The 17,405-nt window shown below is 46.6% G+C and overlaps 2 protein-coding genes across 2 annotated transcripts; one reads left to right on the top strand and one right to left on the bottom strand.

The window, feature by feature from the left end:
* Positions 1–1,289: 1,289 nt before the first annotated feature.
* On the top strand, positions 1,290–2,794 carry LOC128404611 (olfactory receptor 1B1). The gene has a single exon (XM_053370308.1). The coding sequence runs from the start codon at positions 1,310–1,312 to the stop codon at positions 2,252–2,254; it is 945 nt and encodes a 314-aa protein (XP_053226283.1). The 5' UTR covers positions 1,290–1,309; the 3' UTR covers positions 2,255–2,794.
* Positions 2,795–8,679: 5,885 nt separating this feature from the next.
* LOC128404612 (olfactory receptor 1K1-like) lies at positions 8,680–9,618 on the bottom strand. The gene has a single exon (XM_053370309.1). It carries the CDS (start codon positions 9,616–9,618, stop codon positions 8,680–8,682), a length of 939 nt encoding a protein of 312 aa, XP_053226284.1.
* Between the last annotated feature and the right edge of the window lie 7,787 nt (positions 9,619–17,405).

Raw genomic sequence — 17,405 nt, 5'->3', positions numbered from 1 at the left:
TTTACTGTACTTTTCCGTCTATAAGTCTAGGTTTTTTATTTAAAAATTAGGTTAAAAATTGGGGCTCGTCTTATACACTGGGCAATCTCCCCCATTTTCTTAATTTGGAGTTGCCCAAAATAGGGGATGTCTTATAGATGGGGGCGTGTTATACATGGAAAAATACAGCATTTGATGCTTGGCTGTTCATATTTGACAGTTGATAAGTAACAATACTTAGTATCTGGGATTATTTGACTGTTGCCATGCAAAATAATAAGAATACAGTGGTACCTCAGGTTACATACGCTTCAGGTTACATACTCCGCTAACCCAGAATAGTGCTTCAGGTTAAGAACTTTGCTTCAGGATGAGAACAGAAATCGTGCTCCGGTGGCACAGCAGCAGCGGGAGGCCCCATTAGCTAAAGTGGTGCTTCAGGTTAAGAACAGTTTCAGGTTAAGTACAGACCTCCGGAACGAATTAAGTACTTCACCCGAGGTACCACTGTATAATAAACTTACAGTTTATTGCATTTGAAATGACTAATATCCAAATCCCAATATTTAGAGATACAGGCTTTCTTCAGGGGGATATTAATAGTAGATGTTCAGCTAAGCAATTGTTCTCCAGCCTCCACTGCAGATTTAGAGTGGATGCTGGCAATGCACAGAGGAGAAAGAAGAAGGGACAGTTCCATTTCTGCAAAAGGAAGTCATGTATGGATATCACCCTAAAGCCTTTCATTGTCCTCCTGCACAGTATTCAGTGATGTACTATGTTTTCACAGCTAGCGCAATGGTACCTAGTATCTGACAGCATCTGTGAGCTGATAGTTTTTAAGATCAAACAACACTACAGCACTTTAGAAAGCATTAAAATTTCAGCTGTTGTGATCAGCTTTCAAATTCAAAATCCAAACCTTGAAATTTTCTATGTCAACTAATTCAGCATTTTCTTCCACCTCTAGATGGCCTTGCCTTGTGGTCATAGGTTATGTTATGATGAGAAGTGGAATCTGGCCCATTAGGGCAAATAAGTCACTGCCCTGCGAGCCTCAGCCTACCCCCAGACAACCCCCATTTCCACCTACAACCAGTCCAGGGGTGGCCCTGATGGTCAGCTTCCTTCTTCTCAATCTCAGTTTTGCCCTTGAAAAACATCGCAGAGAGGAAGGTGGGGACAAAAGCTGGATTCATTGGCTCTTGATCCACCTGTTGGCCTCCCTGCTTTCCTCTCTCTTCATCAGTCCCAATGGGTATCAGCCACCACTGGTTTTGAGATCTTCTTGTTCATTCTGACTTGATGGTTGGTTCTCTCTGCAGATCCCATGGACTGTGAGAATGGCACAGATGTTGCTGAGTTTGTCCTTCTGGGTTTTTCCTCCCAGCCTGAAGAGCAGCCCTTCTACTTCCTACTCTTTCTGCTGATGTATGGGGCAGGGCTTCTGGGCAACGTCATGATGATCATTCTCATCTCTCTGGATGCCCGACTCCAGACTCCCATGTACTTCCTGCTGCGTAGCCTCTCCATGGTGGACATGGGCTTCATCTCAGTCACAGTGCCCCAGATGCTGGCTCACATCATCTCCACGTCCAAGACTATCCCTTTCTACTCCTGTATGGCTCAGTTCTTCTTCTTCTATGTTTTTGGTGTGACTGACCTTCTAATGGTGAGTGTCATGGCTCTGGATCGCTATGTTGCAATTTGCAATCCACTGCACTACACTACGGTAATGAACCAGAAGGTCTGTGGACACTTGGTAGCCGGCTGCTGGATTATTTCTACCCTCCACTCCATGCTCCATGCTGGCCTCCTCCTGCGTCTCAGTTACCGTGGAGACAACCACTTGGCCCACTTCTTCTGTGACCACGACCCTTTGCTGCAGCTGTCCTGCTCAGACACCAGCATCAATGAAACAGCCATCTTCTTTGAAGGTGGACTTATCATCCTTGGACCCTTTGTCTTCATTATCCTCACTTATGTCCGCATTGTGGTGGCTGTCATGAGGTTGTCTTCCTCGGGGAGGCGCAAAGCTTTCTCCACCTGTGGCTCCCATCTCACTATGGTGGTGCTCCTCTATGGGGCCATCATTGGTGTCTACTTCCAACCTGCCTCCAATTACTCAGCTCAAAGAGGAGCAGTCTTTGCTATCATGTACACTGTAATCACCCCAATGTCCAACCCTTATGTCTACAGCCTAAGGAATAAAGATGTGAAAGGAGCCCTTAGACACCTCCTGGGAAAGAGAGTCTTTTCTCAACAGCAACCGTGAGAGTTAACATGTTCCTTCCATTCCCACTGTGTCCACTACTATGGAGGTGGGAAAGTGGATCCCCCCACCCCCTACAGATTATGCAGTCATATGACATTCTGTCACCACCAGTCTGTAGGCCCTTTTGAAAGTGCACTGTCCCTATCGCAGCTGATCTTAGTGGAGCTCACTGTCAAGACCAGTCAACTGATGGGTGCTGACAGTGAGCCCCACTTGCAAATGAACAGGTGGGAGCTCACTTTATGACCCCATTTTTTCCTTTGGAGCTGCATCCTTACCTGCTCCATCATGTATGACATCATACATGACTTCAGCTGTGGTACAGGTGGGCATGATTTGAGGGGAAATGGCTTTGTATGCCGCGTTGGAACCTGTCCTCAGCCTAAGTGCACTATGAATAGGGATGTTGGAAAACTCCAACAAAAACAGAAACAGGAGCAGAAATTCCTGGTGTTTCCCTATTCTTCTCCTGTCTGGAATGAAAATCAGTGCAGCAAATTCAGTAGGTATTTGCTATTGTTGTTGCTTTCAGTCCTCAGATAATAGATAACTGGTGATGTTGCGTGTCCCCCCCCCCATTTGCATTTCATTTCATTCACATTTAAATGAATATGGAATGGTATAATGTGATGACAACAATACATACACATTTTACATAATGAATTGTGCAAATTATGTAAGCTTCATAATTTGGCTCGCTGTCCATTGTGACAAAATTATATGTTTTGTAATTTCAGCACAGCAGACAGCGAGAGAAATGCTGAGAGGGTGGAATGGAAAATGTTGCCTTCCTTAACCATAAGATACTGCATCTGATTCCGAAGTAGATAGCTTAAAGAAGTAAGCTATTGCCTTTCCCCTTGGGTTAGATAACCTTGAAATAGTCCAATGGAGTACTGTATTTACTTCAGAGGAAGGGAAATTTACTAACCTCAGGATTCCTCTGGCATTTTGCCCAAGCTGGAAACCTTCAGTTTCACTCCAAACTGTTGCCTTAGATGAAAGAGCAGCTCTTTGCTTCCCAAATGAAAAGGATGGTGATGGTAAAATTACTCATTACTTGGCGCACTGGCTCTCCATGGTGTTGTGATTTGGGTACTGTGGTAATTTGCCACAGGGGTCATCTGTATTCAACTCACCGTGAAAATGAAGGCAGCTGTGTATCTGGGCACATCAACACCACCCCTTTCAATCACATACGTCAATGGTTTTCAACAAGCCATGCAATGAACTTCCACTAGATCAGTGGTTTTCAGCCAGTGTGCTGTGGCACCCTGGGGTGCCTTGAATGATGGTCAGGGGTGCCGTGGGGAACACTGGCCTCTGTCCCTCTTTCCTTCCCTCCCTCCTCTGATGCCCTCTCTTGTCTCTGCCTCCCAAAAGCTTGCACAGCTGTTTGTTGCAGCAGCCCTGGCTACAAGCAAATGGTGCCTCTCAGGCTGGCCTCAAAGTAAGTGAGCAGGCAGGCAGGCGAGGTTAGGCCAGCCAGCCAGCCAGTCTGCCAGCCCTTGCTATTGGGAATAGACAGACAAGTCCCAAGCCCCTATGGGGCAGTGTGAGGAGACATCTCTCTTTGGGGCAGGATGGGCAGCTCAGAGACCATAGGCAGCAGCTGCAGCTGCCCGGAGGACTCTCAAGGAGAGGCGGCTGAGGGAAGACTCCACATGGGAGGGTGTTCAAAAAGTGTTGAGGGGCTGCTGCCTCTGTAGGCAAGGGGTGGCATAACTGGGCTCCTGAGCCCCACAGGGGGGCCACAGAAAGAGTGTAGTTGGTCAAGGGAGCCATGGGCTCAAAAAGGTCGAAAACCTCTGACATAGGTGATTGAAGTAACAACTGGTAATATGATGCTTTTTCTCTCTTTGAAAATCATTTCACCTCTATCTGTCTTTCTTTACTGTTTCCCCAATAACCCACCCTAGTCAGATTCCATATTGTGGCCCTTCAGGTGTGGTTGGGATGGAGCGAACTAAAGTCCAGCAGCATCTGGAGGGCCACAGGGCCTCCAGCCCTAAGTGAAGCCAATGATTTCTCTTCCACTTGGCCATTATTTCTTGCTTCCCCTTTCGCAAAAGGGGCCCCAAGACTCATGATGAAGACTCATGGCTGGAAGGATCTGTCACTTGGGGTTCTCTCCATTTCTCATTTTTCCAGTCTTGAATTCAGTTCTCCACAATGTTCTGCAACAATGTGTGACATTTTAAAAAGAGTCTTAATGAAGATTTGTCAGCATTTTTGTGTGTTCTTTTTTTAAGAAAGCACATTTTCACATGCAGTTTTGAACAAGTCATACATTTTTGCTAACCACTTCTCCTAATATAATACTTTAATGTTATTTCTTTAAATATCTTTTTTTAATACTTTCTACTAATATATGCATTTTTGTAAATGCTGTTTTGTTGGAGAATTACATTGCAAAAGTCAGATAAGTAGAAATTTCAAAAGATGGCCATGTATTGAATCATAGAATCATAGAATCATAGAATCATAGAGTTGGAAGAGACCACAAGGGCCATCGAGTCCAACCCCCTGCCAAGCAGGAAACACCATCAGAGCACTCCTGACATATGGTTGTCAAGCCTCTGCTTAAAGACCTCCAAAGAAGGAGACTCCACCACACTCCTTGGCAGCAAATTCCACTGTCAAACAGCTCTTACTGTCAGGAAGTTCTTCCTAATGTTTAGGTGGAATCTTCTTTCTTGTAGTTTGGATCCATTGCTCCGTGTCCGCTTCTCTGGAGCAGCAGAAAACAACCTTTCTCCCTCCTCTATGTGACATCCTTTTATATATTTGAACATGGCTATCATATCACCCCTTAACCTCCTCTTTTCCAGGCTAAACATGCCCAGCTCCCTTAGCCGTTCCTCATAAGGCATCGTTTCCAGGCCTTTGACCATTTTGGTTGCCCTCCTCTGGACACGTTCCAGTTTGTCAATGTCCTTCTTGAACTGTGGTGCCCAGAACTGGACACAGTACTCCAGGTGAGGTCTGACCAGAGCAGAATACAGTGGCACTATTACTTCCCTTGATCTAGATGCTATACTCCTATTGATGCAGCCCAGAATTGCATTGGCTTTTTTAGCTGCCGCGTCACACTGTTGGCTCATGTCAAGTTTGTGGTCAACCAAGACTCCTAGATCCTTTTCACATGTAGTGCTCTCAAGCCAGGTGTCCCCCATCTTGTATTTGTGCCTCTCATTTTTTTTGCCCAAGTGCAATACTTTACATTTCTCCCTGTTAAAATTCATCTTGTTTGTTTTGGCCCAGTTCTCTAATCTGTCAAGGTCATTTTGAAGTGTGATCCTGTCCTCTGGGGTGTTAGCCACCCCTCCCAGTTTGGTGTCATCTGCAAATTTGATCAGGATGCCCTTGAGTCCATCATCCAAGTCGTTGATAAAGATGTTGAATAAGACCGGGCCCAAGACAGAACCCTGTGGCACCCCACTAGTCACTCTTCTCCAGGATGAAGAGGAACCATTGATGAGCACCCTTTGGGTTCGGTCAGTCAGCCAGTTACAAATCCACTGAGTGGTAGCATAGTCAAGACCGCATTTTACCAGCTTCTTTACAAGAATATCATGGGGCACCTTGTCAAATGCCTTGCTGAAATCAAGGTAGGCTACATCCACTGCGTTCCCTTCATCTACCAGGCTTGTAATTCTGTCAAAAAACGAGATCAGGTTAGTCTGACATGACTTATTTTTCAGAAATCCATGCTGACTATTGGTGATCACAGCATTCCTTTCCAGGTGCTCACAGACTGTTTGCTTAATGATCTGCTCCAGAATCTTCCCTGGTATTGATGTCAGACTGACTGGGCGGTAATTATTTGGGTCCTCTCTTTCCCCCTTTTTGAAAATAGGGACAACATTTGCCCTCCTCCAGTCTGCCGGGACTTCGCCTGTTCTCCAGGAATTCTCAAAGATGACTGCCAGTGGTTCTGAAATCACATCTGCCAGTTCTTTTAATACTCTTGGATGCAGTTCATCTGGCCCTGGAGACTTGAATACATCTAGACTAGCCAAGTATTCTTGTACTATCTCCTTAGTTATTCTGGGCTGTGTTTCCTCTGCTGAATCATTTGCTCCAAATTCTTCAGGTCGGGCATTGTTTTCTTTATCGGAGAAGACTGAGGCAAAGAAGGCATTGAGGAGTTCAGCCCTTTCTGTGTCCCCTGTTTGCATTTCACCATCTTCTCCTCTGAGTGACCCCACTGTTTCTTTGTTCTTCCTTTTGCTACGAACATACCCATAAAAGCCTTTTTTGTTGCTTTTAACCTCTCTAGCAAGCCTGAGTTCATTCTGTGCTTTAGCTTTTCTGACTTTGTCAGAAAAGTTTGGTTCTCATACTGTTTCAGAAATTTTGGATTTGAAGTCCCTGAATTTCTCTCTCATCCCTAATGGTGACAAATGGTACAACTAGATGGTAGGAGTTCAGTGTATGATCTCACAGTTGTTGTTTTTTTTAAAAAAATGGATAGCAGATGTGGGGTGGGGGGGGCCTCCAAATTGGAACAGGATCATCTCTCTCTATACCATTAGAGATCTATATATAGATCTCTCTATATACCATTTTCCAGGGAAAGGATCCTTTTTCTCTGAGGAATTTCCCTGAGAACAAACACTGAGAGTCATCCACTGTTGCATCCAGCTTGGTTCTGGGGCCAGATATCCAAATGCATGATCTCATAATTATAATATGAAAAGCTATATAATAGTCAATTTGCTACTGTCTACTATGGTAGTCTCTAAATCTGCTTGAAACTCTTTGCTCTCCCTTTCCCCTCTTGACAACTCCTTTTTCATCTGGCAAATGTATCTACATCTGTATTGTTCGTAATATATCTAGCGTTTTTCTTTAAGCTTTCTTTTCACATTACTTGTTCCTTTTGTGACCTGGTTATGGTCCCAGAGGTGTTTGTATGGTGCCTGAGGCAACATCAGGTGCCTTGGAGATAAATAAATGTATAGGATAATAAATATCAACATGAATTGTTTTCCCCTTTTATAGGGCCCTTCCAGATGTTTTTTGAATTGAGCATTCATGATGATTTGTGATCATGGTGGTAACTGGTTGCACTTGCAGATGTTCAGGGACAGACAAGCTACTGTGTTTTCAGTTGGTGCAGGTCCTTAACTTCCTGCTGAAACATTTTTTTGTTTATGCATACATATTCAATGGTGTAATGTTGAGAGATCTCAAATATTTATTGTAAATGTTGTCGTGTATGAAAAGGATGGCTGTAAATCAATTGAAAAACCAATAAATATGTTCAAAAACAAAACAAAACAGCTGGAGTTTGCCCAACAAATGATTTCCAGAGAATGCATTGTGTTTGGTAAGTGGGACCTGCATATCAATTGTGTCAACGGCATTCTGCAGAATATGCCCACTAAAAGCCACCAGTATGAAGGACCCCAAATCTCATTATGGATCACCTTTTTGTGTGTGTCTCTTATGCTTATTTAAAATATGGGAGCTCACACATAAACAACCCCTTCATTAAGGACCACCTGTAGCTCCAAATGTGAAATTGCTGCTTTTTGAAGATGGACTAGATCTGCTCCTTCACCCCCTTGTTTTTGTATGTCTTTGACGTGCCCGTCTAGCCCAGGGCAAAAGAAAATAGGAAAACCTAGGCAATGTTGAGGTAACATTTTCATTTTATTGTGGCTCCTACATATATTTCCCACCTCAGACAGGCAGGCAACAATATTCAGTGCAGGGAGGGGCAGCTTCCAATAAAGGTCTAGAAGACTATATATTTCCACACTTTGCTTCGCTGCATGTTTTGTGATTTTAGATCTCTTCTGGGGCTCTCTCACCAAAGAGTACTTGCCCCAAACCTGGATCTTGACATCCAGGGAATTCTCCTTTTTATTATACAATATTTTATTCTTTAACAAAATACCATATATTTCCCTCCCAGCTCCCTGCTTTTTATGCTCCAGCCAGCTCCTCCCCCCCCCCAGGTCTTTAGCTTGCTCTCAACCGCTTGTGCCGGGTTCCCCCCACTTTGGGGGCTAGGCGGCATGTGTGAAATATTGAGGGGTGCCTGGGTCCCCTTGATTTTTGTGGGTGTTCGGCCCCCAGATGGTGCCCTTGCTCTGAACCACCCAAGCATACTCCCATATCCAACTTTTTTCCTGGTCACTCAAACCACAGTCAAAAAGGAATGATTGGAAAGTGACCCTGTGGTAGACTCCATGACAACATGGCTACCTTTGGCACACTGACAAGCACTTATCTAACAATTTTCCTGTGTAAAATGGCTATTGGAATCCGGAGGGAAATTCACCTTTTAACATCATGTAAATGTGGTTGTAAACCGTGGAGACTGTTCCATGAATCCCAGAAAACTCAGTTACAATGGATGGCGTGGTTCAAACATTGGTGTGGTTCAGCACGGTGTCTTGGAAGAAAGGCACTCAGTGTGTTCCCACCTTCCTGCATAGAGTTTTGCGAAATGCTCCTTTGACATCGTCATTCCTCAGGCTATATATGAAAGGGTTGAGCATAGGTATGACAATGGTATACATGATGGTGGCAACCCTTCCCTTTTCTGCTGAGTAGCGAGCAGTGGGCTGGAAATAGACCCCAATTACTGTGCCGTAAAAGAGGGTGACCACCAGCAGGTGAGCCCCACAGGTAGAGAATGCCTTGCGCCACCCAGAACCCGCAGGCAGCCTCAGGACTGTGACCAGGATAAGGGCATAGGAGATCACAATGAAGACAAAGGGGCTCAGCACCACTAAGGCCCCCTCAGTGAAGATCAACATCTCAATTAAGCTGGTATCAGTGCAGGACAGAGCCAGCACAGGCTGGTGATCACAGAAGAAGTGGGGAATCTCATGGGAAGCGCAGAACGAGAGGCGGGACATCAGGATTATGTGCAACAAAGAATGGAGGTGGGAGACAATCCAGGAGCCGGCCACAAACCCCACACACAGGCTTTGACTCATCATGATGGTGTACTGCAGGGGGTTACGGATGGCCACATAGCGATCATAAGCCATGGAGGCCAGAAGAAAGCTGTCGGTGACCCCAAAGGCAAAGAAGAAATACATTTGAGTCAGGCAGGCAGCATAAGAGATGCTCTTGGCTTCTGACACCAGGTTGACTAACATCTTGGGCACGGTGACGGAGGTGAAACAGGCATCCACCAGGGAAAGGTGCCCCACAAAGAAGTACATGGGGGTGTGCAGATGAGCATCACAAAGGATCAACAGGATGATCAGGAGGTTCCCTAGGATGCCCACTATATACATCACCAGGAAGATGGCAAAGAGGAACTTCTGCTGTCCTGGCTGGGAGGACAGACCGATGAGAATGAAGTCAGAGTGAGTGGAATGGTTTGCACTGGCCATGTCTCTGAGGAGCCTGAAAGGGAACTAGATTAAAATTCATGAAGTCTCTGCAAGCAGTTCACCCAGCGCATATGATGTATTTAAAGCCTTATTGGGCACATTCTCTACAAAAAGGGTTTCCTATGCCATGCATACTTTTGAAAGCATGAAAATCAAATCTGCCCTCTCCCTACACAGCCCAATCCGTGCAACTATCCAGAGCGTAAAGCACAAGGGAAGCAAAGGAGGCTACTCCATCTCATCACTCTGCTCACAGCCTGCAGGATCAGAGAGGACAGGTGAGCAGGCAGTTGCATCATGGAGAAAAAGCAGTGGGGTCAGGGGGCTCAGAAGATCGACAGCAGGCCGTCTGCTGTGATGTGGGCCTTGACAGGTACCCCAGAATGCCAACTGCTGGTGCCAACCCTGTCTGTGAATATCCCTGCTTCCCTAAATGTAAATCACAGCTGTGATTCCATCGCATTGGTTATGAGCAACAGGAAGCAGGAGCAGGCTCATTATTTCATAAAACTATTGCAGATTGTGGCATGTAAATTTTGCCTCCTATATCTGCATTATATAGGGGTAGAACCTTGCTTTTTAAAAGCATGTTGCAATATCTATGATTTCACATACTTCAATTGTCACTTTCCCTAGGACCATAATTACAAGGGGGGGGGGAGGACACTCTGTCCCATATCCATTGGCCAAAGAAGTGAAAACCATCAATTACTATTCAAGCAACAACCTCAGTAAGCAGGGGTGCCAACTTGAATAAAATATGGGAGGTGGGACTTAAGCACCAACCAGCTTAATCAATCACACACCATTTGAATGACAATGCCCATCAATGGCGGGCAGACGGGCTTGGACCCCTCAAATATTTTATGGAGGGGGAAGGACCTTGGCCTCTGGGAGTTGGCTCCTATGCCAGTAAGGGAAGTTCAGCCTGGCCTCAGCTGGACATAGGTAAAGGTAAAGGGACCCCTGACCATTAGGTCCAGTCGTGGATGACTCTGGGGTTGCGGCGCTCATCTTGCTTTATTGGCTGAGGGAGCCGGCATACAGCTTCTGGGTCATGTGGCCAGCATGACTAAGCCGCTTCTGGTGAACCAGAGCAGTGCACGGAAACACCGTTTACCTTCCTGCCAGAGCGGTACCTATTTATCTACTTGCACTTGACGTGCTTTTGAACTGCTAGGTTGGCAGGAGCAGGGACCGAGCAATGGGAGCTCACCTCATCGCAGGGATTCAAACTGCCAACCTTCTGATCGGCAGGTCCTAGGCTCTGTGGTTTAACCCACAGCGCCACCCTGGACATACAAGCTTGTTTATAGCTTCATGCTTCATTCTGGCCTTAAAGAACAGATCCCCTCTTCTGTCTTTTCCCTCCACTTCACCTGGTCTTTTTATTTCCTAAGTTTGGTGACAGGGCCACTTGGAGTGTGACATGCTCAGGCTCAATACTATTCAATGGAGGGAGAGGTGACATTTGGAGATCTTAACATAGATCAGGACCCACCAGCCACTAAGACTTACTCTGACACCTTCCCTCTCTTTCTCCCTTCCGATCTTAAATCTCTCCTGTTTCAGGGAAGGTGTTGATGTAACCCTCAAGAGCAGTGTTTTCAAAACTTGGGTCTCCAGCTGTTTTTGAACTACAATTCCCATCTTCTCTGACCACTGGTCCTGCTAGCTAGGGATGATGGGAGTTGCAGTCCAAAAACAGCTGGAGACCCAGGTTTGGGGAACACCATTAAAGCAGAGCAGTGGTGGCTAGCCCTCAGTTTGGGAGCCTAATCTGGCCACCCAAGCAAATATTTCTGCTCCCCCCCATCAAGTTTGGTGGCAGCAGCAAAGGAAAAAAAGATCATCTGAGGACTGGACAGGGAATGATCACGCCTCCTCCTTATGGCTCTGTCCAGCTCACCTGGAGGAGCTGGGCTCTGTGTGTGCCTGTGTGTGACCTGCATGCTGGTGCATGGAAGGGTGTGTGTGTGAGGGTGTGGGGTGGGCAACCCACCACTGGCATACAACCCCTGGAAAGATTTGCCACACCTGCTCTACAGGAACTAAACTCAGCAGTTTAGGGTGGAGAAGGTGCCAAGCTGAGGAGGCACAAAACAGCAGCAGCAGCAACCAGAAGAAGAACTGCACCAAAAGGAATGATTGTGAAAATAAGAAATAGGGGGGGGGGGGCACTCCAAATGTGTTCTTTGCTCAGGGTGTCATATTACCCAGATCTACCCCTGAACCCAGATACATGTAACCATCACCTATATTCTTCCTCTTCCACATTTGCATCTATGTTAACTTCCCTGCCTCCTCTCTTCCTTGGAACAGGCATCTGTTGTTGTTTTTCCTTGCTCTTTTACCTATTATTCCTCAAAGCCCCAAGTACACCAATGGTGCTTATTTATCTGTGTATCCACCCCCTTCTCCCTGGACCCTAAAGGTAGGGCTTAGCCACACTTAGCTGTTGCCCTGCTCTTCCCAGGCACAGACCTGCACTTTAAAACGTTTGTGTCCAAGCATCCTGCTTTTTTTGCTCCAGAGTTTTCCCATTGAAAACTCACTCTTTAGTGCTCAATCAGAGCAAACCTTAATTTAGGCTTTCTGGAGCAAAACAAAGGGGCTCAGATGCAGAGCTTTAAAACACAGACTGTGCCCGGAAAGAGCAGAAGAAAGGTAAGGGTGGATAAGCCTGCAGACAGGTTGATCAGTAGACGACAGAGTAGGGAGGGAGAAAAATGAAAGAAATCCCTCCATCCTCTCTCCAACCCTTCCTGGCTGTCTGAATCGTAATTTTCCTGCTGCATGCCAGCTCAAAGCAAGAGGTAGCTTCATGGGAGTTGTGGAAGTTGATTTCATTGTAAATTGAGAAGGATCTCATGCTGGCCAAGGGAAAAAGAATGGCGCTGCTGCCATCCTTCAGCCTGTTTCCAAAGATCCCCTTTCTCACACACAAAGGTACAGCAGGAATTCTAAGTATAGTAACTCAAAAGCTGGATATTTAAACCCCTGACCATGTTCCATGGAGGTTACTTGCCCAGCTGTGCTCAGCTGTCCAAAGATGGCTTCATCATAGAGGGAGTTGGGAGCAGCAGAAAGCAACAAAGACCTGGATAAAAAGCCAAATAACAAAGTTGTGTTCTAATATGCAGCAATGAGAAGCACAAATTAAGGGGGGGTTATATTTATAGCTACCATAAAGCTCACTCAGGCAGCATCCCCATGAGCTATGATTCTGTAGCAGACAGAGACACGGATCACTTGGGGGCCAACACATGGGGGAGAAAGAGAACAAACATTTATTTAGTCTTCTTTAAAAACTTGGAAGTTCCCTGAGGTGACACCAAGCAGAGACCCAGCTCAATGGTTCATAAAAGCCTCACCATCAAGGAGCACCCAGTGCAGGGGCGTGGGAAGGTCCACCCCGGGTGTCGTCCTTGAGGGGGGTGACAAAATGGCACACTGCGGGGGTCGGCACTTATCGTGGGGCCTGGCCTGCAGTGCGCCTGAGCCACGCATCTCTCCTGGGAGTGACACGGTGGCTCTGGGCCCCCTGGGCGGATCGCCACAGCACCCCCATGCGGTGCCCCCATGTGCAGATTGCCACAACGCCCCCATGGATGGATTGCCCTGCCCCCACCGCTCCAAGTGCCGGAGCAGCTAGCTATGCCCCTGCCCCAGTGCAGCCATCCAAGAAGCAGCCAGAGGGAAGCTACTGCAGTGGTATTCCCATCTGCACTGGCAGTGGGAAATGGGCCAACACAGGGCGGGCTGGATCCTGAGTCAGCCCTCCTGCCATCCATCCAAGACAGTAGCAGGACCAATCTGGGTCTTTTTGCTGCTGCAGCCCAGCAAAGGGACATGCTGTCCTCTGCCTGCCCCTTTCTGCCTTGTCTGGCATGAGCTGTGGGTGTGGTGGCAGCTACACCATCCCATTCAACCCTGTGCTGCCTGTTGATTTAAGCCAGCAGAGCCAGCGAAGTCCAGAGGAAAATTGGCCACCCTCCAGGTGCCCGGCTTGAATCCTTGTTGACCTCCCTGGCTGCATTCTCCAGCAGGATCAAGGCGAGGTCTCTCCGGCGATCCTTTTCAACGTGAAAGGACACACCACTCCTCCCCCTCCCATAACCAGGGGGGGGGAATGAGACAGACAGAAATATATTTACATGTCTTTATTTCTGTCTTTCAGCAGTACAGAGAAAACGCGTCTGTACTCTCTCATCCCAACTGCAGAGAGAGAATAACTCCACCCATGTACTTCCAGTACAGGGTCATGTGCCACTCTGAGCTAACATCCGGTGCTCAGTACACTTTCTCTTGTTCCCACGGTACATTCCAATAACATCAGTTTCCTGTTTACCATTCCAGCCACCTGGAGCTCGCTTCTGCATTGCTCCTTTTTCGTAACATCCTCCCCCAAAAGAATCAATGCGTGTTGCGGCAAGCAAAGCGTGATCCAGAGAAGAAAACAAACAGTTGTTATACACATAACACTCCCCTGTTGTTTCAGTTCCACCCTTGGAACTCCCCGCCACTGGTTTACCCAGTGTACCTCTCTGGTTGTTTGGTTTCCAAGGAATGAGTGCATCTGCATTACCTTGGCTAGCAACTCTCTGTTGTGTCTTTGTCTCTGACTTAGACACAGCTCCAACCTGTCCTCGGTTGTTTACAACAGCAACACATGCAACAGCTAAGTTAGCAAACTCTTTTGAGTACCTCTTGGGTGGTTGACCCTTTGTAACTCTCTCAGACCTACGTATGAGGTGCTGATCCTCTCTGCTCACTGGTCCAGTCTCAGGACTCTTTGGAGAACCAGTTCCAATGGTAAACAGTGGTTCATCCTTCAGTTGTGAAGGCCTATCCATTGTGTGAGACTTCCTCTCAATGACTGTGACAACTGAGCTCTCCGAGCTATCAGTGTCATCACTCTCAGTACCACTGTAATCAGTAAAATCATCATCATCTGAATCGTCCTCAGTGGGAAATGTGTGTACTATCACTCTCTCCTGTTCAGGAGCACTCTCTAGAAATTTTGTGAGAATCACCTGACCAGATTCAGACAAAATTACTCTGTAGAGACCCTTTTCATACCCCACAAAAATGCCTCTGGCATTCTTTACTCCACCTGGAGCTTCTGTTCTCACATGAGACCCAAACACCTTGAAATGGGCAACAGAAGGTTTTCAGTGGAACAGTTTCTCAAAAGGAGAACTTCCCAACTCTTTTGAAACCTTTCTCATTTTCGTATAACAATACGACATCAACGACTCGGCCCAGAACTCATGTGGCAGATGTGAACTAAGCAATTGCGCATTCATCCCCTTTTGCAATTCTTTGTTCACCCGTACACAGACACCCCTGTTCCACGCTTCCTCTGAAACAGCAATTTTGTGTCTTATCCCCTTTTTCTGCAGGAACCTCTGGAAATCCTGTAAAAGAAAAATCTGCTTCTCATCTGTGAATAGACAATCAGTGTTAGCATCATGCATATTCTTAACCTTGTCACAAAACTCCTGAAACCTCTCCAAGGCTTCCTGTGGCTTTTTCAACACATAAATCCAGACATAGTTAGAGAAATGATCCACACACACAAGATAAAATCTTGCATTGCCTCTAGATGGTTCTAGAGGACCAATCACATCAGCATACACCCGCTGAAATGCTCTGTTGACCCCGGTCACCTTCTTCTTGCTCACACCTGCAAGAGAAACTAAGTTAGACACAGATGATTTACATTCCATGTAATCACTTTGTGCAAAAGTCAACAAATATAATCCATCCTTCTCTCTGGCAGAAAGAAATAATTCTCCATCTTTGTAGATCTTGCAGCTCTCAGCATCGTAGGACAGTCTCAGTCCTTTCTTTGCAATCTGCGAAACACTCAGCAGATTGAACTTCAACTCAGGAACCAAGTAAACATTGTTTACAGTCAAGTTCAGACTCTTAAGATAGACAGTCCCTACGCCGGTCGCTTCCAGCTCCTGACCGTTGGCCTGTTTCACAGCGAAGCTTTGCTTCTTAAACGTTGAAAAGAGTTCTCTGTGTGGGGACATATGAACCGTGCATCCAGTGTCAATAACAAATGAGTTCCCAACATCTGGCGTGGTTCCTTTCGCCATCAAAGCCTTTCCAGGTTTCACCAAAGTCTTGGTATGACCTTTGCCTGACGCCTCAGGCTTTGCTGAGTGGCCCTTAGCTCCTTTTGGCTGGCGTGGCTTCTTACAGTTCCGCTGAAGATGCCCAGCCTGTCCACAATTGTAACATCGGACAGCGTTCAAAGCTAGAGCTTTCTCTCCAGTAGCTTCATCTGCGGGGGAATTAGAACTCCGTTCCTCCCTCCCCCTGTCCTTTACTTCCAGTGCAGCAAGTCTGTCCTGTTCATTCAGAACGACGGCAGACACCCTTTCCGCGGTCAAATCTTGAGCCGGGAGGGAACCAAGCTGACTGGCAACGGTTTTGTAAGTCCGATTTAGGCTGTTGATCATCATGAAGCAAAACACTTCCTCCTGCAGACGGAAATTGCGTTCCACCATCTGCTGGCGCAGATATTTCATCTCCGTCAGGTGCGCTTGAACATCTCCATCAGGCGCAAGCCTCAGATTGGTCAGCTTCTCGAAATACAGCAACGCTGAAGAACCAGCATCCCTCTGATGTGTTCTACGCAGCATTTCCCAAATTTCCCGTGCATATTCCAAACCCTGAATATGCACCAATTGGTCATCTGACACACAGAGAATTATAGCCGTTCTGGCCTTCAGATTCTGTGACTCCCAACCTCGTGTTGGAGCTGCAGGGATGGGGTTCTCAATCACGTCAAAGATCCTCTGATTCTGCAGCAGGGCCTTCATCTTTATAGACCAAGATGAATAATTGTCATTAGTCAGGGGAGGTGGATAGGGTAACCCTCCCCCCTTCTTGGAATCCATGCTGAACCCAAGTCTGTGCACTCAATCTCAAGCCAGCTTTCACTTTCAAGCCAGTAAAACCCAAAAGTCTTCTTTCGGCTGTTTACTGCTTCACTGGCAGGCAAACTTTTGGGCTGTATTCAAAATCCTTGCACATGCTGCGCAGAATTCAAAACAATTCCACTTCCCAGGCTCTTTTTGAGCCATTCAGTAACTTTCAAAGTACTGGCGGTCGTTGCCTAGCAACCTGCTCAGGACGGGAATTCTTATCTGACCACAAGAATCCCTGGTATGCAAGCCTTTCTTTCAGAGCTGTTTTTCTTAAATGCAGCTCTTTCGTGAACAGAAAATTAAACCTTTCTGTTCACTCTCTTTAGCCCGAAATGCAGCATACCTTTTTGGGGCTCCGTTGCCTTTCGGTGTCCAGCTGTCTGTTCTGTTCAGCTCCTGGCTGCAGGCAGACGCTTTCTTTATCTCCTTAGGTGCAGAGGATGGCAACGATTCATCGACCTCTCACCTCTCATGCAGATTCTCATGGATCTTTAGCCATCGGCATTGCTACCAGATGTTGATTTAAGCCAGCAGAGCCAGCGAAGTCCAGAGGAAAATTGGCCACCCTCCAGGTGCCCGGCTTGAATCCTTGTTGACCTCCCTGGCTGCATTCTCCAGCAGGATCAAGGCGAGGTCTCTCCGGCGATCCTTTTCAATGTGAAAGGACACACCACTCCTTCCCCTCCCATAACCAGGGGGGGGGGGAATGAGACAGACAGAAATATATTTACATGTCTTTATTTCTGTCTTTCAGCAGTACAGAGAAAACGCGTCTGTACTCTCTCATCCCAACTGCAGAGAGAGAATAACTCCACCCATGTACTTCCAGTACAGGGTCAT

The sequence above is a fragment of the Podarcis raffonei genome, chromosome 17, assembly GCF_027172205.1.
Source record: "Podarcis raffonei isolate rPodRaf1 chromosome 17, rPodRaf1.pri, whole genome shotgun sequence".
NCBI classification, from domain to species: Eukaryota; Metazoa; Chordata; class Lepidosauria; order Squamata; family Lacertidae; genus Podarcis; species Podarcis raffonei.
The sequence above is the reverse complement of the archived record's forward strand: the minus strand, read 5'-3'. Positions and strand labels throughout refer to the sequence as shown.

What these genes read in the sequence shown, in the direction of transcription:
- LOC128404611 (XM_053370308.1), top strand. Translation starts at nt 1,310, where the DNA reads ATGGACTGTGAGAATGGCACAGATGTTGCTGAGTTTGTCCTTCTGGGT.
- LOC128404612 (XM_053370309.1), bottom strand. Translation starts at nt 9,618, where the DNA reads ATGGCCAGTGCAAACCATTCCACTCACTCTGACTTCATTCTCATCGGT.